Raw genomic sequence first — 20,117 nt, forward strand, 5'->3', positions numbered from 1 at the left:
TGGGTGTGTTCTGTATAGGGACAGTTTAGGGATGTGTGTTCATGTTAGAAAGTGCCCTTTTATTGACATGTGTGGTATTTGTTGGATGTGTGCTGTAATCTGAATTAATTTGTGAGTTGTGAAAGCTACATATGTATGCTGATTAGTGAATTAGTTTCTATGTGCATTTCTGTACAGACCTTTGTGTGTGTGTGCTTTCTTTGTAGCATTATTAGCATTATTACTATGTGTAGTATTACTATGTGTAGTATTACTAGTATACCTGGATTTCACTTAACAATTAGAGACTTTCATTCCCTAGTGGGGTTGTCACCACCTCCAAACTCCTTCTGTTTGAAATCGATCACTCATTCGTTTCACTTCTCATAGTCGTCCCACATCTTACCCAATACCCTCCATCCGCCCACTTGGTTGCTACCGCAATTCGCAGTCAACACAAGAGGCAAAGAGCAAGGCAATGATACTCGCTAGAAGAATGACTCTTAGACGATGTACTGCATTTAGCAGCTAATTATACTTATGAGACTCCTCTTACCATCACTAAGAATTCCAGAGTCCCTCGTCAGGCACTTTGGATTTAAGTCATTGATCTCATACATTTGGTCAGTCTTTGTTATGGCTCATTGGTCGGGGAAATGGGGGAAAGTGGGTACATTTGACATTTCGACACGTCGACAGGTCAAACTCAGTCTAGAACCGTTGATGTACATTTCTGTAGATTTGTGGAGAAACCTCCCCCCATGGTTTTGGAGCCACAAAAGAAAACTCAGTGCCCCAACTGGATTTAAGCTCTAATAGTCCTACAAGGGCTCTTGCAAACGTCAGGTGGTTGGTGGATGGTTTGCAGTCAAATTGGTGTAGAATACTGGCACCGTTGAGTTCGATGCAGTCTTGTTGTTCCTTTGTGAATGATACACTTTCCAGAAGCCGACCTTGTGGTTAAAATGTCGCGTCACCAGAATGGAGACTTCATATTGCCTTATTCCAATGTCATTCTTTTATGCCGGTTTTTGTACCATGTACTATAGATAATCACTGGCTTTTATTGCTGTTCCTTGGGTAGTAAACGAACAGGTAAGTCTGTATGACTAAAAAAATTGCGTGGCTTCCACTTACCGCCAGAAAGCATTGTTCTCGAAAAACATGCTATTATCAGAGTGTTTACGACTCCGACTCCCATCCACGCATGCCATGCATCGTAAAGGAATTGTTATTACACATTGTCCTTTATCTCGTACTCCATCCGCCAGTAGGTGCACTGCAAGCACTCAGCAAAAGTCCTATCTAATTGATCTTTCAGATTGCCGTGTCGCACAGTATTCTAAGCAAATTGATCAAAGCAACAATTTCCGTTTTAGGACTCGGTTACGATAAACATTGTAAAATAGTTTGAGTCATAGCACCACCATCACTCCATCCATGGTTCGGAAAACGGTTAGTTTCATGGTAAATTCCGCCAGAAATGGAGATACACTATTATATATCGCCCCATATCGAGCGGTATCATTCCGGCATTGTAAGATACCCTTGATACCAGTTTTTTATGGAATCAGCTGGGATGCCAATCATTTAAGCAAAAGAATATCCTACAGCATTTCCAGCTTAAGCCTTCATGTTACTGTGGCACACAGTACCTGTAGACTAAGTAAGTCCATTCTAAATTCCAAGATGGGAGATCTTTTTTACCAATTTTTAACCCCGTCTCCGTAGCGTCTTTTAACATACAGCTGAGAAACAGTATTTTCCCGATTTTTTTTTTCATTGATATGATTTTGAAAAACCTTCAGTATCTTTGAGTTTTTCAGTACGCCTTTGTCTTAGAACCTACTCAATGATGGGAGCATTCATATGACCGGAAACAGTAGCTAAAGTACAATTCATATCAATATCAAAAAGTCAACACTACTTTCTGCCACCCGTAATGCCCAATACATTACCCATAAATTCATTTCCTCAGGAAATTCTCGATGGTATACTATCTCAATTGGAGTTGGAAGAATTGCTGCAATTCCTTAAATTGAAGTTTTATATAGACCAGAACCCCAACATATTCTCAGCCATTGTAAGGAGAATCCTTACAAGTAACATCACATACAATAATAGAATCATTCAGAATTCGTTTTTGCACATGTACAAACGTACACCGTCATATATTAATAAGAAAACATTGCAATATATTACCAATGCCTCGTTTTTAATTGACTTGGTCAAAGCTAATAGACAATATAGATTACCAACACCGGCTAATCCCATTACAATCAGCTTCTATATCTGGAGCATTTCTGACATTTCGGAATTTCTTACCTTAGTAGAAGGGTTGGGGCTGTCTTCATTTACATTTAATTTAGAATTGGAATTCGACCCTTCTATCAATTACAATGTTGATTTAGCATACATACTTAATCGCTGCCTTTTGGCCTTAAATGAGACGGCTCCAGCATTACAATCTTTAATGGTTACCAATTATACAGGGGAGTTTGCATTCGAGGTCTCTAAATACAGTTCATTGAAGCATTTATGGCTTGAAAACACCAATGTGAAATTAAAATCATCTTTCAAGTCCAATTTGGCATTGAAAGATCTACAAATACATCCTAATTTGATGGGGTTCAACAATAATCGACCGGTATATCTCCATAAGTCTGTTCCGGAGTGTTTAACAGAGTTAAGATTGGGTAACTGCAATATCAGTGAACGTTCACTTCGATATCCTATACCTATTAATTTGAAAAGACTTGAGCTTACGAAAGTGAAGGATTTGAGTGAAGAACACGTTTACACCAAGACATTGATAGCTGCCAATTTGATGAGAAGCCTTGAGACTTTGCATATCGATAAGGTTTACGATGTAAATTATACTCGCCTCAGTTTAGAGTCACTATTGCCTGACCATTCAACGATTGAAAAATTAAAGCTGTTGAGTTCACTTTCTATAATACCACTCCAAAATCCTGTGGACTTCGTTAATTTCACGGCATCTTCCTTACATATTTCGGATTCGCCTTCGCAAGTCCTTACGTCATTTCCCATGCAATTGACTGCGCTAAACATTTCCAATAATGGGTTACATGATATCAATGGAATTGGTAAGTTATTCCCGAACTCTCTTCAAATGCTAAATTTGGCTGATAATGATATTGATTGGCAAAATTGTAACGTAGATTTTACAAGATTCAACAATTTGAAGTCACTCAAGTTGTCAAACACCAGACTAGGACCTTATATATCTATGTTGCATTTCCCCAATTCCGTGGAGGCTTTGTCATTAGAGGTCAACCAGATAACGTCAATTGATGAAATTAAATTTCCGGACAACTTGAAAGACTTGGGAATTGGCTGCAATGAAATTACTGAAATATCGAGACATCCAATGATACCGAAGGGAATACATACAATACACTTAACTGAGAACAAGCTTTCTGGTTATTTCGATCTATCCAAAAATAGATCTGGAGAGGATTTGGATTTGGAAGTACTATATTTAAACTTCAACAAGTTCCACGATATACATTTGATACATGTACCTAAAAAGCTCAAAATATTGAATTTTGACGATTGCAAATTCCGGAATTTGGAGAACTTTGACTTTCAAGACTCGTTGGTAGAATTGAGCTTTAGTGGTTGTGACATCAACAATCTTCGAAACATTAATTTCAATAAGGAGAAGTCGAACCTCAAGTATTTCAACATATCACAAAATAGGATTGCCAATTTTGATAATCTTGGGCTACCAAATTCACTAGAGATTTTGGATGTTAGCTCAAACAGGATTGCAAACTTCAAGAAGAATACTTCGTGCTTTGCCTCACTTGAGAGGTTAAAAATAGTCAATTTGTCCCATAACAATTTGACCAACTTTGACATAGAATTTCATAGCTCATTAAAGGTGCTTAACTTGTCCTTCAACAAGATAAGCAATCTTAAGCTTTCCTGGGTTGACAATGCAAGTCCAAATTTATCTGTTTTGAACTTATCCCTGAACCAGATTCAGAGCTTCACTCCAGATACCATTGGTTATGACCACAATGACGTTACAAGAGCTTTTAACTTCCTCATTGAAATTGATTTACTGAACAATTTGGTAGCAGAAGGAGCCGTCAAAGAACAATTACAGAATTTTCCACTGTCATTAGCTTGCTTCTTTATAGAGTCCAGCGGCAAACAAGACCGCTTTGGATATGACATAGCAAGGAACATTATAGACCTGAGACTCTGTCTTGGAAAACGTATAGATGATTAAAAGTAATATGTACAGGTATATTAACAGTCACTATGTATCAGTAATATAATTCTATGTGATTCGTAAACCATTTTATGTGGAATGTTGTTAGCTCTGTAGTGGGCTTATGAGAAATCTCTTGATTGTAAGTTACGAGTCATAGCAGGCAAGGCTACTCTGATTCCATCCAATTCCTTTGTCATTTTGACTTGGCATCCCAATCTGGAGGTTTCTGTCAAACCGAAGGCCAAATCCAACATATCGTTCTCGTCATCATCAGGCTCTGGGATCTCGTCATAAAACTCGGGATCGATGATGATGTGACATGTCGAGCAAGCACAGGATCCACCACAGGCACCCTCCATGTCTAAATTGTAAGCTTGAGCAATGTCCAAGATGTTGTCTCCCTCGGCTACTTCGTAGGTGAATTGTTGCCCATCCTTGGCTATGAATGTAATATGGAGCTCTTCACCAGGTTTTGGCTTGTGAATGTGTCCATGGAAATTGGGCATCGACTGATGGAAACTTCTGGTGAATCCAGCGCCCACGAGACTTCTGGTCGATGCCAATGAAGGCATGGCGGCGAAATTGCACCTTATAAGCCCCGAGTTTTGTATGAAGTTTCTGGTTAGCACTCTTGACGAGCTACTGACGATACTTCTCAACATATTACTTGTTTTCTTAAATTTTATGTATAAAAATGGCGATTTTCTTCTTGATCTTTCGCTATTCAATAGCGGCTATCAGATTTAGATTATACCAACCAATATGTCACTTTACCACCAATGTTATTGCACGATGCAAAAGCCCAAATCTGCTCAAGTTTTCTGTGAACTTCCAACCTGGCGATCTACAATCCTGGTATCGTTCTAACACTATCTAACTCTACAGAAGACCACCTAATACAGAATACAGCTCTGATCAAATGAGATGACTCTAAAACTCTAATTGAGTAAGCCTGAATTTTTTTCGGGCTTGAAATTTTCGGTACTCTCAGACTTCCGTTTTGGTCGGTTGTCGCTTATCGGACCGGGAAGAGTGAATGCCTGTGGAGCGGACGGTGATGGGAGGGTGATGGAGGGAGATGGAGGAAGGATGAGGTTTATTTACGGGTTTAGGTGATTGTGACGGAGGTATGGAACGGAGGTATAGAAATATATAGACCAATGGTGGGTTTATTAGGGGATCGGGGAGCAAGGCCCATGTTAGGTAGGCAGAGTTGCCGTTGTTAGTGCTGTTAGATGTTAAGTGTATAGATAGAGGTGTGTATATTGGTGTGTAGAGTGTGAAAGTGTTATAGAGTGTAATGGTGGAATAGTGTAGAGTGATAGAGAGTAACATTGTAGAAGTCTCGTAGTGTAATAGAGTGAAATAGTGAAATAGTGCAAAATTGCAATTGTAATAAGTGTACTGTAATAGTAAATAGAGTGTAACAGTGTAATACTGCAAGACTCCACTTAAAGACATCACTCGTCCTAATACATATCAAATCTAAATGCAACGTAAATGTAATCTAAATGGGCATGAGCTGCACTTAGTTACGGATAGATGGTATAGATAAAATTACAGGTTTTGTGTACGAGAAAGGGTTTGAATACCAGAGATGGGAGGATATGTGAAATTCGTTAGAATAAAACAGAAATGAGCCATTGACATAACAAGAGAAAGATATACCGGCGTCACAGGAACGAGTTCTAATTATTTGGGGAACAATGTAGTATGTAGAATGTAGAATGTAGTATGTAGTAGTGATAGTATTAATACACAAAAGTCTAGAATCTAGAAGCAAAGCGAGTCTCCGAATCGATCCCTTAGTCAGACTCCAGAAACGCTGTACTGGCTGTTCTCTATAAGAACATCAACAACAAGCTGCAGAAATCAAATGTAGTTCCATTAGATAACTTGCATTAGATAACCTACCAGAACTTGCTAGCGAGAACCAAGAAAATCAACAAGATTAACACAGCTATAATGGCGTAACTGATGAACTTGTTAGCAGTCAACCTCCTGCTCATTGACTTTAATGTACGCATCGACTTATCGACATAACTGTCGGCAGTCATAAGCGTATTTCTAGCACCCGAGATTTGTTCTCTTTGAGATCTCAAATCGTTAAGAATATTTCCACCTATGCTCTCTGTCTCCAAAGCGACTCTTTGCGAGTCCTTTAATCTTTGTGACGACCTCTCCAAAGACGCATTATTTCCCAAAAGCTGCTTTCTCTGCTGGTCTTGCAAACTACCCGATTCTAGGTCGTTGTCAGAGTATCTGTTTCCAAATAACTCGTGTTTGTCTTGGTTATCCAACAACTGGCTCAATCGAGCCTTGTTGTCGTCTATTTGTGATTTATACTGGCGTATTTTGGTATTGTATGATGATCTTTGGTTCGTTGGCAAGTTCTGCACTTCGATGGCCATCTGGTCCAATACTTCTTGGCCCTCCTCGATGGCTCCTTCAATAGCTCTTAAATACGATTTACGTTGCTCTGCTCTGTAGTTAGTAACGGTGTTCACCCAGCCATAGACACAAGAACCGATTTATAACCCATACATACCTCCTTCGACGGCGGAAATTTGCGCCAATTTGGACTTGGCTTCCAGTAACGCCAACTGGAAGTCCGATTCATAAGTTTCGAATAACTCAGACATGATTTTGCTGTTCAAATTGTCAATGGGGTAGTCTACAACTGTGTCTTAACTATAGAAAAAAGGAGTCAGAAGAAAAGAATCATGGATTAGAGAGAGGTCATGTGACCATGTGAGTGTTAATCTGCAGGATATACTTTTTTCAGTGAAGTCATAGTAGCTTATGTAATAGTAATAGTAATAGTAATAGTAATAGTAATAGTATGCTGTATAGGTTCTTGAAATAGTAGATCTTGGAATGTAATATGGTAATTATTTGTCTGGTGCTGCAGTACCTGCTCAAAAGGCTACTCTTGTATAATGCCCCAGGAAAGAAGTTTAGACATTTACTTAAATAATATATATACTTTATGTTTACCGAAAGAGATGGTGCTCTGCTATCAATTGAAGTCATGTGACCAGACGTGGAGTCCCTATGATAGTAATATACAGTATAGAATAGAGAGGTATAATGATCCCAATGATAGATTGATAGACATTTCATATTGAATTTTCACAACCATCCTTTACTTGGGAGAGGGTACAGTAGAATTCCCGAGAAACCTTAAGCCGAAGCAGTATTCTTTAAATGGGTTTCCCGAAGTTAGTACTCAAAGTTGGACTCAAATCAACAACTCCTACAATACTTAAGCTAGAGAATTGAATAAAATATTGCTATGGAAAAAAATAAAGCATGAGAAAATTTGATAAGTAAACCATACTGGAAATGAAACATCTTTAGATTTTTTTTTTTTGATTTCTTTAAATAGGCAGTTATTCAATTAGAACTTTTTGCACTCAAACTCGTCTCCTGAAACTTCATCGTCATCTTCCTTCATACGGAACTTCAAGAATGACTCCTTGATCTGGTCTAACAAGTCTTGATCAACAGCATGATTGGATTCAAACGAGCCTCTAGACAAAGTTGGTCCAAGTTCATCAAATTGTTCTCTCAAAACCTCGTCGCTAATGTTAACTCCGTTGTCCTTCAATTTTCTCGAGGCGCTAAGTTTGGAGTGGTTTTCTTGTTCCTCTTCATCTAAGTCCAATGCATGTACAGTCAAGTTCAACAAAGACTTACCTGACTTTCTTCTCATCAAGTTACCTGGGAATGGACCGGACTTAGGGTAGAACTGTCTAACATCATCATCATTGCTAGATTTTAAGTTTTCACTGTCATGCAAGTAGACGGAAGTTCTCCTCTTGTTAGGAGTTCTTGGTGTCTTAGGAATTCTACATGAAGCACCGTTGTCGTGGATCCATTTAGCAACCACAGCGGTCCAACCACATTGATGGGCAGCTCCCAACCCTCTACCTGTGTCAGCGTCGAAATACTCAAAGAATGGGACGTAGTCCTTGAATAATGGATCCTGGTTAAGACGAGTGTTCTGGCCATTACAAGCTCTGTTTCCGTTCTCATCTGGAAGGAACAAATGCATCAAACGATGTTGAATCTCTTGGGCACATTGAGCCAAGTTCAAGAAGTCACCAGAACCCTTTGGACACTCAACTTTCAAGTCTGGGCCATAGTACAAATAGAATCTCTGTAAAGCCTCAACTAACAAGAAGTTCACTGGGAACCAAATTGGACCTCTCCAGTTAGAATTACCACCAAACATACCTGAATCCGATTCACCTGGTACGTACTCAACAATGTACTTTTGGCCATTCACGTCCATTTCAAATGGATGATCTTGATGGTACTTGGACAAAGATCTAATACCGTAAGGAGATAAGAATTCATCTTCATTTAACATCTTGTCCAAAATGGCAACTAATCTGTCCTTATCGACTAAAGCTAATAACAATCTCTCACCGACACCACGAGCTTCCATGGAAGCAATGTTTCTTTCGGCGATGGACTTTCTTACCTCCGTGAACCAGTCTAATCTCTTCTTAAACTCTGGGAACTTTTCTAATAACTCAGGCTCTAAAGTCAAGGAAGCATAAAGTGGAATCAAACCAACCAAAGATCTTACAGGCAAAGATTGAGTACTGCGGTCACTGTGACGAATAGCATCGTAGTAGAATTCATCTTTTTCATCCCACAAGGAAGCAGAGACACCATCATTCTCTTCGCCATTCTTGTGCGTCATAGCGTCAGCAATAAGAATGAAATGCTCAAAGAATTTGGAGGCGATATTCTGGTAAACGGGTCTAGTCTTTGCTAATTCTAATGCGATGTTCAACATCTGCAATGAGAAGAAAGCCATCCAACCTGTAGAATCAGCCTGTTCCAAGCTTCCTCCTGTTGGCAAGTCCTCAGAACGGTTGAAAACACCGATGTTATCCAAGCCCAAGAAACCACCAGCGAAGACATTGTTACCGTCTTCGTCCTTTCTATTAACCCACCAAGAAAAGTTCAACATTAATTTGTGGAAAACTCTTTCCAAGAAATCGACATCCTCGACACCATACATCTTTCTCTGGATTTTATAAATTCTATAAGCAGACCAAGCATGAACTGGAGGGTTAACATCACTAAAGTTCCACTCGTAAGCTGGAATTTGTCCGTTAGGATGCATGTACCATTCTCTTACTAACAAATCAATCTGGTTCTTAGCAAACTCAGGGTCGATCATAGCAAACGGAATACAGTGGAATGCTGTGTCCCATGCTGCAAAGAAAGGATACTCCCATTTATCTGGTAAGGACAAAATATCATCAATGTACAAGTGAGTCCAGTCCTTATTTCTTCCATTGGCTCTATTAATTGGAGGCTTTGGTGTATTAGGGTCACCTCTAGACCAGTAGTTATGCACAAAATGGTAGAATTGTTTGGTCCATAATAAACCAGCAAATGCTTGTCTTTGAACTTGTCTCAATTCGTCACTAAGAGGCATTGGCGAAACCTTCCAGTAAAAGGCGTCGGCTTCGTCTTGACGTCTTGAGAAGACTTGATCCAATTCGTATTCATCTATCTCCTCGGAGTTCTTGGTCAACTTGTAACGGATAGTAACGTAATCACCGGCTGGGACACCTCCATTTTCTTCAAAGGAAAAGACTGCACAAGCCTTGGTTCCAACATCGTCCGGGTTGACGGCATCCTTATCTTGCTTGATAATGTATTCATGGAAAGCATCCTTGACGTACTTACACTTGTTTGGCTGACCGTATAAAGCCTTTGTATTTGTTTCATTCTCAGTGAACAACAATTGAGGTTCAACATCGGGGGATTCCTCAGTATAACCAGGAGCTGGGGCGAAAACAAGGTATCTTTTACCGAATTTGGCATGATCAACTTCAATGGTGTAATCGTCAACCTTTTTCAAGTTAGGTTTGGCCAATTGAGACTCCTCTGTTCCCCAAGCCCAAGTGTTTCTCAAGACTAAGTGAGGGATGAGGTGCAATGGAGCAGTCTCGGTACCTCTATTGTAGGCGGTGATACGGAAAAACAACTCATCTGGATCGTCGTCACCCTTAGCCATTTCAAAGACAACATCGAAGTACTTGTTCTCCTTGAATAAGTCGGTGTCTGTGATTTCGAACTCCTGCTCTTTTCTTGATCTCTTACCGTTTTGCTCAATTAACTCCTCGTAGGGGAATTTGCCCTGTGGGTACTTGTACAAGTACTTCATGTACGAGTGGGAAGGGGTGTTATCAAGATACCAGTACAATTCCTTGACATCTTCACCGTGGTTTCCTTGGGAGTTGGTGACACCAAACGCCTTTTCCTTCAAGATATCATCCTTGCCGTTCCAGAGGCCCATGGACAAATTGACCAATTGACGGTCATCTGAAACACCAGCGAGTCCGTCTTCTCCCCAACGGTATGCTCTCGATTTGGAGTGTTCGAAGGGGAAGTCGGACCACGCGTCTCCGTCATAGGAATAATCCTCTCTCACGGTGGCCCACTGTCTCTCTCCGAGATAAGGCCCCCAAGTCCTGTACTTGGGGTTCTTCAATCTGATTTCCTCCTTGGTCAACTTGTGTGCCATTGTGGTAGGTGGAATGAATGGTGCCAGTGAAAAACAGTCTATCTCGAGAAAATAGCAAAAGAAGAAGTGATGCAAATAGTTATATTTCGAATTTCAATTCTCATCTGCTAGCCGCCCAGCGGGTAATAGAGGATCGAGTGGTGGAAAAATGGTGATTGAGTTCGAGAAGGATATTTTCCGAGGAGCATTGTTCTGTACTGCAGGGGCTGTGGAATGGACGGCAGGGAGGGAGGTAAGGAAGGAGGGTAGGGAGGGTAAGGATGGGAGGTAAGTAGAGTACAGCGTAAGGTTAGAGCTGTAAGGTTAATATGTAAGGTTAATGTGTAAGGTTAATGTGGAAGGTTAGAGTATAAGTTTAATGTGGAAGGTTAGAGTGTATGGTTATTTGATTATGATTCAGTTATAGTATAGAGTGTAAAAAAATAGATGCCCAACTCATAGAAATTATCAAGAGATCAGGGATGGTAAGCTATAGAGTATAAGCTATAGAGTGTATCCTTTAGAGTGTTAAATATACAATGTAAGCTACAAACAGTAAGCCACAAGTGTAAGCTATAAAGTAATCTATGGTGCAACACATTATATGATTCAAAGAGATAGAGGGATGAGGGTGAGATAATGATACGGTAGAGAACTAAAGATGAACAAGAAAAATGCTTAGGGCGATACAGGAGGAGTGCCGATAGTATTTGTAAGGAGGATGGCGGGCGTGGTGAACACCAACCGAGGCGATGAGGGCGGGACACAATGCGGGACAGCGATGGAACGGGCTTGGAAATTGGCTCTCTCGATGAGTCGAGGGTGCGACTATGTTTATTGGATCCATTTAATTTGAAGACTGAGTGTGGATCGGGATGGCTGCGTTAGAGAGATGCCCAAGGGACACCCATACAGATACCGAGCGTACGGGTTGGATTGTAAGTGCTACGTCAATTTCAATAATGGGCTGATAAGCTCCCAATGGTTTGGCTTGGAGTGGCTTGTCACTAAGTTTGCTATTTGTTACCCCCAAAGCGATGGAACATTGCTGCAGTTCCGAATCGACCGTCTTTGTTCCTCCATGCTGTCCTACACAATCGTTCATGACTTCCATGCGGATTATTTATATCTGAGATTGGTATCTCACGTGGGGTTTTTTTTTTTTTTTGAAGGGGTACATCTTTTTTCCTAACTAACTAAACGAATATAGAGATAAGAGAAAGACAGTGTGATAGTGATCATACAGAGAGAAAAAAGAATTTTTTGTACGTATTTTGTGAATTCAAAGTGACAGATGTAGAAAGCCATAATATTTATAGTCGTTCTTAGCTCGAGAGCAATGCCCGAGAGTTGTGGGTTTCACACTAAAATTCTGGATATTCGTAGGGCATTACTGGAGTGGTGGTCTCAACGGATGTATTTCCTGTTTGAGTTAGGGATGCGAGTGGAGTAGGTCCAGTTACATAGCTTAAGAAATCGTGCATATTTCGGCGAATACCGCTTATCATGTACTGGGGAAGTGATTTGGTCCCTGTAATAGATATCCATCGATGTGGGTGCCTGGGCGAAATTTCTATTAATATAAATTCTACTGGGTTCATAGTGAGCTTTTGTATACGTAACAGCTCTAGATGCTCGGAAAATCTGTTGTATCGGTGTCTATCTGGATCGCCCGATTAGGAAATAACTGCAACATATATTATATCGCCTTTACAAAACAGGCAGAGATAGTCACAGTTTAGTTTAGTAAGTTTAAACAACTAAAAGAGAATTTATTGTAAGACACCCAAAAAAACCTCAATCTGTAATGAGAGCTTTTCGGGAGAGAGAAAATCGTTTTACCATCAGTATATATATAAATTGCAATGGATAAGGACTTTCATCAACAAGACCTTTTCCTTTCTGGATTCCTAAAGAATGTAACAATAGTTGTATAGAAACTTTAGGGGTCACGTCACTGAATACATGCTAGTATTGGGGACTAATTTCATATATATAATATTAAATCAAAGAAAACGGTAGTTGTTAACTAAGTAATCATAAATGCCCTCCAAAGTTGAGCCAACCTCTCCAAATAACTTGAGGGCCTGTTGGCCGACTTCAAGCCATATAGGACTATCTTTTTGTATCATATCCCTCGATGATTACAAAGAATTCTAGAGTTGTATCTGCACTTTTATCTAACATTGGTGCAATTAAATCTAAAGAGAAAAGGATAAGGACTTTCATCCACGTTGAGGTTTTTTTGTGCAGAATGACGATTGCCTTATATCAATACTGCAGCTTTTTCCCATTTAGGTGGTATCTGCAATCGGCTGCACCTCCAAGTCCCCAGATTGTTTAGACTACCTTGATAAATGTTGAATATTGGCTATCCGATGCACCAAGTAAGTTCAGTACTACTCACATGCTTTTTGTGTTAAATAACTCGTAATATATTACTTTTGGAGCTATCCTCATCTGGCTGGGATGTGTGTTGCGTTGGTGTAGGATTCATGGAGTAGAAAGTGAGCTGAGCTAGCTAGGATAGAGGAAGTAACGATCCTGAGAGACTAAGTTTCGAAGTTTTTCTTGTGTTCTGGGAACGGGAAAGATATAGATCTAGTGAGGAGGCGAGAAGAGAGAAGATAGGATAAGCATGGGTTCGTGTGTGTGCATGATCTATTTGTACTTACGAGTAGTACAATATCAGCATATTATGATGCATTTTGCACTTGTTACTGATAATTGAATGTCTTGTGCTACATCCGATTCTCAAATAATTGGACCTTTAGTGTAAATTTGAACCTGTTTGTAAAATCATATCACCACAACCATCATTGAGATGTATATAAATTAAGGATCTATATACCGATTAGTGCTCTAATTGAAAGAATGAGAATTTGCTGTGGACAGTGTTATTTGGGTTAAAATACACTTTCTTATTTCCTACAATTGAACTTTGGATTCAAATCAAAGTACTTCTACAGTACTTTATATCTCTTTCGATTATTTTCCCTTCCGCACTTACTCTTTCTTTTTGTATCCATTTTACCTCCCACAGTAGAAATGATGTGACAATAGTTGGCAATACACAAGAATCCCGATTTAGAAGCAAATAATTATATCTGCTACTTTTGCTCCATTGTATCTACATATTCATGCTCACCTTACCTATTTTGTATCTTTTTTGTATATTAAAGGACCTAAATCCTGATGCTAGGAAAGATGATTTAATAGGGAAGATTAACGTGTTTCAAGGTACAACAATAATGAAACAAATATTTGAGTAATATGCACACTTTCCGTTGATAGAAATGATATAAGTTTATATCTGTTCAGCCATGTTCTGTAAATAGTGGTAATATAATCGGATTGAATGAATAACAAAATTTACCTTAAACAGGAGTCAACAAGACATCGTCGCCAACACTTCCAGATTTGAAACTCCTGTAGCGGGTGATTATCGCAAGGCTTCTATCATTTGGATGATCCGATTAATAGTTTCCTTGATATCCTCAAGAACACCAATAATATCGTAACTGACTTGACGTAATTTTTCTTCATGTTTTCGCTCATAGCTTTGCAAATTGAGTTGGCGTTTGCGAATTAATTCTCTATTGGAACCTCGAACTGCATTAGCAGCATCAAGATGATCATTCAATTGACCATTCTGGAAATCTCTCCAAAGAACTGATGGTCGTTCCAAGAAGAAGGCGGATTTCCCTGAGATCCCTCGCACATACAAGAAGATAAGCTTTTATTTCAGGATCAATACCTCGCTCGTTGGCCTCCGAAAATCTGTCAATGCATCTATCTTGGAGTGTACTAAGTAAATGTTTGCACTCCTCTAAAATTGGGCTTACTAAAGGTTCTGGATCCTGATGACCTTGACGGTATGGAAGTTGTGGTAAGCCACCTGCATGATTGGCACCGGCAGCAACTCGTTGTTGATAATTGCCTCTCACAACCCGTTGGTCATCACCTCTAACCTCTTGTGCATCATTAATTATTGTAGGAGGAGTAGGAGTACGATGAGGAGCATCATCACCTTGAGGATTGCCTTCTTCATTATCTCTTGGAGGATTTTGAACTCGTTGTTGATTTTGAGCTAATTGATGTTCTTGAGCCTGCTCATCTCTACGACGTGGTTGATGATCTTGAGGTGGTTGATTTCCACCAATATCAAGGCGACGACGATTGTGCCCATCGGCGCTGGAAGTCGGGGAAATCGTGATTCCTATTTCATGATTTCGAAGTAAGCTGTCAAGAGCCATTTTCAATCCCTTCTTGCGTTTATTGCCTTCTCTATCACGCTCTTCTCTCGGCATTTTGTTACACATTCTTCTATTTGCTTCTTATTGATGTGTGAATGTTACTCGTAACAGTTATGATAGTAGTCTTTTTTGTTTATGGCGTTTAGGTTTGTGAAGAACGATCTGGTAAGTGAAATTTTCTTGGTCAACCTTATTATGTTAACTGTTATTTACCCGCTGACTCCTGGTTATGCGTGAATATGCGTTATTGCAAAAGTGAAACAGCCCTGTTGAGGAGATTCTATGGAGACTCGGTAGCGCCAAAGCTTGTTTGGCTACTGTATATAGATATAGATAGATCACAATCTTTCTGTACATAACCGGAAAAAAAAACGGTTATATGGGGTACTACAACAGGAAAATGGCGACTGTTTGTGGGGGTGTGTCTAGCAACCAGAAACTACATAGTATTTTGCAGCAATTATCCCTGAACCAGAAATTAGTCTATTGCAAGCTAAATTAGATACTGGGGAGGCTTGTACTTCTAGAAGTTTAAAGGATGAAATCACAGTTGAATTCACGTCGTATTAATGTAATTAGTGTAATCTAAGGATGAAAATTATTCATTACTAGCCATTAGCGTCCAAAGTATTTCTTCTCGAATGGACGCACCAAATTATATCCAACGAATGCAAATAAGATATTTAATTCGAATGAGATGTCTCCGCCGTACTCACCGAATTTCCTGGCGATAACTCCCTGGTACCAAGTCTGGTTCATGGATAAGACGGTGGAGGCCACACCAAATGCAAATGCAACCACACCTGCTATTCCAACCGGTAATGTCTTTCTATCATTGAAGTTACTAACGTCATAACCCTTGAATCCCTTTCTATAGATGAAATGCTCAGTTAAGGAAATACCCAAGTAAATAGAGACATTGTAACCAATAATGGATAAGAAGTTGGACATAGCAGCTTCAAAGACATAGTATGCTGGAATGGATAACGCAAGGGAAAGAAAGTTTCCTGCAAAACACCATAAAAGACGAGGAATCTTGGCACAGTAACTCCAAGTACATTGGATAGACACTGATAACGAATATGACCCAGGCAAATTGTTTGCTATTCCTGAAAGAGCTAGCAAAACAACAACAAATCTGTAACCCTGATTTGTGTTGTTACCACATAAGATCTCATAAACTAAACCCCCGACAGAGTTGCTTTCAAAAGCAGCTGCAAAAGCATCATTGGTAAAAGTTCCCATGGCAATAGCGGCACCTAAAGTAGCAGCAAAGATAGCTGGAACAGATAAACCGATAACCATGGCAGTGCCAACTTTCCATGCTGGAGTGGTAGCAGGCATGTAAACAGTATAATCGGCTGCTGAAGGAGACCAACCAGCAATGAATCCGAAAATTGTGGACATGAAACTCAATACATTGCCAGCTTCTATTGTACCTGTTTCCATCTTGCCCCAGGTAAAACTATGTGACTGAGTGAACTTAGCAATAATGATCAAATAGATTGCAAAGTTTGGAATCCAGGAATAACGCTCGTAGAGGTGAATGGTTCTATAGCCAAACATGGCCAAGAGACAAGTTATAACGACGAAAACCAAACAACCCGCCCACGCAGGAATAGGACCAACTGAAGTCAATAATTGAACACATGGGATGATGTTGATAGCGTTCCAACCGATACACGAAATGACATTGAACAAAGCAAATACTCTTCCCATTATGTTACCAGTGAAATAACGGGAAAGGATTTGCTGTCTGAGACCGAATCTCATACCAAATGCAGAGTAGAACCCAACTGGAAGGGCACCAATAATGCACCAAAACACAATTACGAGGACGCATGTCCTGAAATCAAGGGCAAACACAGTTGGACCCAAAGCACCAGTACTCAAGGCGGAAATAGCCAAATTGGGAGACAAGAACATACATAATGGAGATAATAACGAAGTGTCGACTCTCTTATCTTCTGGCACTCTCTGAATACCACGAATTTCGGCGTTAAATCTTAACCCAATTTTGTCTATGAAGTTCGTGGCCACTTCGCCGCTGTCTTCGACCCTCTCGTTGTCGAGATAGTCATAAGTCTCTGAACTTAAGTCATCATTGGCGATCTTCGAATCTTCGACTTTAGTAGCCATCTTTGGTGAAATATTTTTTTCGCTTGTGCAGAATTTTCTTGACCTGTCAAAGCCGTCAAATTGTAATTATAAATACTAATTACCAATACACCCAAGACTTTACCACCCTTCAGTCACGCCAGAGAATGCTATCCAGTTTCCAAAAAGAAGCTGGCGGATCAAAAGCGGAGAAATATACTATCTATTATAAAGAAAATTGACATCGCCGAAAAATTTCATTGTGCCCTGCAATACAGATTCTCCGATAAGAATTCTGACCATATAGTGAACGGCTCTCACCAAAATGATCGGTTTAGGAAATTTCGTGCGGCCACAAAAGAAATCGGTGAGAAATTAAGCCGTCGGAAGAAGAAAAATGCAGTCACGAGATCCTTATTCCTGTACGGTTAGGGTTGCATTGAAGGCATTTGTAGAAGGCTTATTGGGGCTTTCGTGCTTAGATTCCTTTGGAGACATGCCAGAGTGGGGACGATGGAAATTGGAAAATCAGAAAATCAGAAAAACTAGGAAGGGGTAGCCATGAGAAGTAAGTTTTCGAAGACTGATACATGTGTAGTTGATCTTGGGAATAATTAGCCCACATAATTCATACAAGATGATTTGAATCGCCAATGTATAACTGCTACAATCGATGAAATGCCATTTGCTTGTGATCTGGGAAAAGAAAAAAGGTGGAACTACACAAACGATCAAAAATTAGGTGTCTATTAGGGTTAAATACAAGTAATAAATGTGCAAAGTATTAAACTTTGTGAGATGCTACGAGCCTCAGAATGAAAGCTGGTAAAAGGTGCTTAAACAGATTGGTTCTTCTCCTCTTCTGCCTTCTTCTCTGCAGCTGCGGCAGCAGCGGCGGCAGCAGCAGCTTGGGCCTTCTTACCCATAGCCTTAGCAAAGTAAATGACAACAAATGGCAATAAAGCGGTCAATATCACAATCCAGATAACCAAAATTGCGACATTTCTTCCAAAGGCACCCTTATATGTGTCAAAGAAGATGACTTTAGTACACTCGTACGACGCATGTATTGGCAAAGCGTAGCCGTATCTGAAAAATTTGGGACTGAGAGCCATTGGAGTGAAAGTAGGGGAAATGTTAATAATGACCCAGAACAACATCCAGAAACCCAACAATGGTGGGTAAACAGTGATTATAAGCAATGCCATTATTTCGTTTGCAGAACCCACAGCCCACATAGTCAAAAATGAGATCATCCAGTAAACCAAGAACCCAGACTTTCCAAAAGCTACTGTGAAATCAACTTGCATAGCCAATGAAACGAATGAGTAGAATAAACTAAGGACGAAGAATGAAAGAATAGATGCTAAAATACGGTATGTCATGAAGTGGTGCTTTTTCAATCCGAATTTCGCAACTTCCTGGTGAACGTCGGCGAAGAAGTTGAATTGGAAAAAGGTCACAATAATCATATAGATCAAACCAACTTGTGAAGGTGCAACTAAAACGGGATTAGTGAATGGTCTTCTGTCGAAGAAACCGAAGCCTATGGCTGTGGTGAGAACTGTGAGGGAATTTCTATTATTCAAGGCCTCTGACTTGTTAGGTAAGAGGTCTGCAACTTGAAGAGATATATCTGATTGAGCATCCAACCACAATTCTTCTATTACTTGGATTCCCGGCGTTACATAACTGTTCATGTTAATGAAATCTCTGCCAGTTTCGTAAATACTGATTGCAGTATTATTTGTGATATTGTATGAGGTGTCCCCTTTAAGCAAGGCTTGATAATAGTTATATGTTGCGTTCTCTTTGACGTAGATAGATGACCAGTACTTTTGGTGATGAATTTGTCTCTCGATTTCCTGTTCAATTGTGTTGTTATGTCTGTCGGCGAGCGTTTGGAACTCGGAAGAGTTGAAAATTATCCAATCTCCATTGAATTTGGCAACTGGATTGTTGAACAATGTCAGGATTCCTTGTCCGAATAATGGATCAATTCCTTCCACTGTTTTATCATCGGCAATGACAACCAACATTCTCAAGTTGCTGATTCTGTCGAATCTGTTGTACATGGAACCCCAATAGATGGAGAAAATACCCAAGACGAAAAAGGCCATTAAGAAGTAGATTAAACCGAACTTGTAGAGTAATTTGTGTCTCTTTATGCTCAATTTTTCATTGAAGAATGAGTAACTGGTCTGTACTCTCTCAAGGATGGATTGCTGTCTGGATATTGGTGCACCATCATGTAATTCGATATCGCTGTCTTGGTTGTGGCCTTCAAATGGTTCTATGCTTTCTAACTCTGTTTGACGATCGGTATTAGAACCATTCAACAGTAATGATCCATTTCTTTCTGACATTTCTTTGTTGGTTAATTCTGATTCCGTTGACATACTTGAGTTCATTAATGATGAGGGAGTATTCTGCAAGAAGGATCTCGGACTTGATTGAGAACTAAACTCAGAACAAATCCCACTGCAACTCCAGAACAGCAGAACATGAATTATTTATATCAGTTGACTCGAGTTATGCAGTATTGGCATATCACTAATGATGCCAAAATAAAATTCGTCAGCAAAATGGCAACATGCTTAGTACATTCGTAAACTTGCGTTCCATATGGTTAAGCGCTAATCAGACATTTGAAGAGGAAATAACTAATCTGGGGTGATGAAACAAGACCAAACCTACGGTGATGACTTCTTGTTTAGGAAATAGTGACCGAGATTACCAAATTTGACATAACCAAGTGGCTAGCGCCCTTCCGTGTTGGATTGATGCTGAGAAACTGGTACCGGATTTGACCATTTTGGGCAGAATCACCGGGAAATGGATTACCATTTTATTTCCGGAGAAGTGCTTTGTGGTCCGTTTGTGTGTGTGCGCGCGGAGATATCCTTCTGCGGATTCCGACTGGGCTTTGACGTTTGAGGTGAAAAGAAATTCAGGCTTTCTCAAGCGTTTATAGCCGTTAGTAAGGATGCCAGGGGATTGTTTA

At 39.9% G+C, this 20,117-nt stretch overlaps 8 protein-coding genes across 8 annotated transcripts; 1 reads left to right on the forward strand and 7 right to left on the reverse strand. All coding sequences in view use genetic code 12, as the record gives it.

Annotated features, from left to right (window-relative positions):
• Window positions 1-1,921: 1,921 nt before the first annotated feature.
• RJT20DRAFT_97981 (uncharacterized protein) lies at window positions 1,922-4,240 on the forward strand (the record flags this gene model as incomplete). Its single annotated transcript, XM_064921696.1, has 2 exons — window positions 1,922-2,921; window positions 3,012-4,240. The coding sequence occupies 2 exons, from the start codon at window positions 1,922-1,924 to the stop codon at window positions 4,238-4,240; spliced, it is 2,229 nt and encodes a 742-aa protein (XP_064773301.1).
• Window positions 4,241-4,248: 8 nt separating this feature from the next.
• On the reverse strand, window positions 4,249-5,178 carry YAH1 (adrenodoxin). Its single transcript, XM_064917625.1, has one exon. The coding sequence runs from the start codon at window positions 4,885-4,887 to the stop codon at window positions 4,345-4,347; it is 543 nt and encodes a 180-aa protein (XP_064773302.1). The 5' UTR covers window positions 4,888-5,178; the 3' UTR covers window positions 4,249-4,344.
• On the reverse strand, window positions 5,050-5,910 carry RJT20DRAFT_55500 (uncharacterized protein). The gene has a single exon (XM_064920672.1). It carries the CDS (start codon window positions 5,684-5,686, stop codon window positions 5,213-5,215), a length of 474 nt encoding a protein of 157 aa, XP_064773303.1. The 5' UTR covers window positions 5,687-5,910; the 3' UTR covers window positions 5,050-5,212.
• VTI1 (v-SNARE protein) lies at window positions 5,911-7,015 on the reverse strand. The gene is made up of 2 exons (XM_064920670.1): window positions 6,774-7,015; window positions 5,911-6,704 (listed from the first exon to the last, which is right to left on the reverse strand). The coding sequence occupies exons 1-2, from the start codon at window positions 6,865-6,867 to the stop codon at window positions 6,136-6,138; spliced, it is 663 nt and encodes a 220-aa protein (XP_064773304.1). The 5' UTR covers window positions 6,868-7,015; the 3' UTR covers window positions 5,911-6,135.
• Window positions 7,016-7,486: 471 nt separating this feature from the next.
• RJT20DRAFT_55497 (uncharacterized protein) lies at window positions 7,487-10,967 on the reverse strand. The gene has a single exon (XM_064920671.1). The coding sequence runs from the start codon at window positions 10,779-10,781 to the stop codon at window positions 7,626-7,628; it is 3,156 nt and encodes a 1,051-aa protein (XP_064773305.1). The 5' UTR covers window positions 10,782-10,967; the 3' UTR covers window positions 7,487-7,625.
• Window positions 10,968-14,128: 3,161 nt separating this feature from the next.
• RJT20DRAFT_55640 (uncharacterized protein) lies at window positions 14,129-15,249 on the reverse strand. Its single transcript, XM_064920674.1, has one exon. The coding sequence runs from the start codon at window positions 15,080-15,082 to the stop codon at window positions 14,396-14,398; it is 687 nt and encodes a 228-aa protein (XP_064773306.1). The 5' UTR covers window positions 15,083-15,249; the 3' UTR covers window positions 14,129-14,395.
• A 1-nt stretch (window position 15,250) lies between these two features.
• Window positions 15,251-17,380, reverse strand: FCY2 (Fcy2p). The gene has a single exon (XM_064920673.1). The coding sequence runs from the start codon at window positions 17,153-17,155 to the stop codon at window positions 15,632-15,634; it is 1,524 nt and encodes a 507-aa protein (XP_064773307.1). The 5' UTR covers window positions 17,156-17,380; the 3' UTR covers window positions 15,251-15,631.
• Window positions 17,381-17,899: 519 nt separating this feature from the next.
• On the reverse strand, window positions 17,900-19,739 carry RJT20DRAFT_129959 (uncharacterized protein). The gene has a single exon (XM_064917626.1). The coding sequence runs from the start codon at window positions 19,522-19,524 to the stop codon at window positions 17,950-17,952; it is 1,575 nt and encodes a 524-aa protein (XP_064773308.1). The 5' UTR covers window positions 19,525-19,739; the 3' UTR covers window positions 17,900-17,949.
• Window positions 19,740-20,117: the final 378 nt, after the last annotated feature.

The sequence above is a fragment of the Scheffersomyces xylosifermentans genome (genome assembly GCF_036884685.1).
Source record: "Scheffersomyces xylosifermentans strain CBS 12540 chromosome Unknown RJT20scaffold_6, whole genome shotgun sequence".
Taxonomy (NCBI): domain Eukaryota; kingdom Fungi; phylum Ascomycota; class Pichiomycetes; order Serinales; family Debaryomycetaceae; genus Scheffersomyces; species Scheffersomyces xylosifermentans.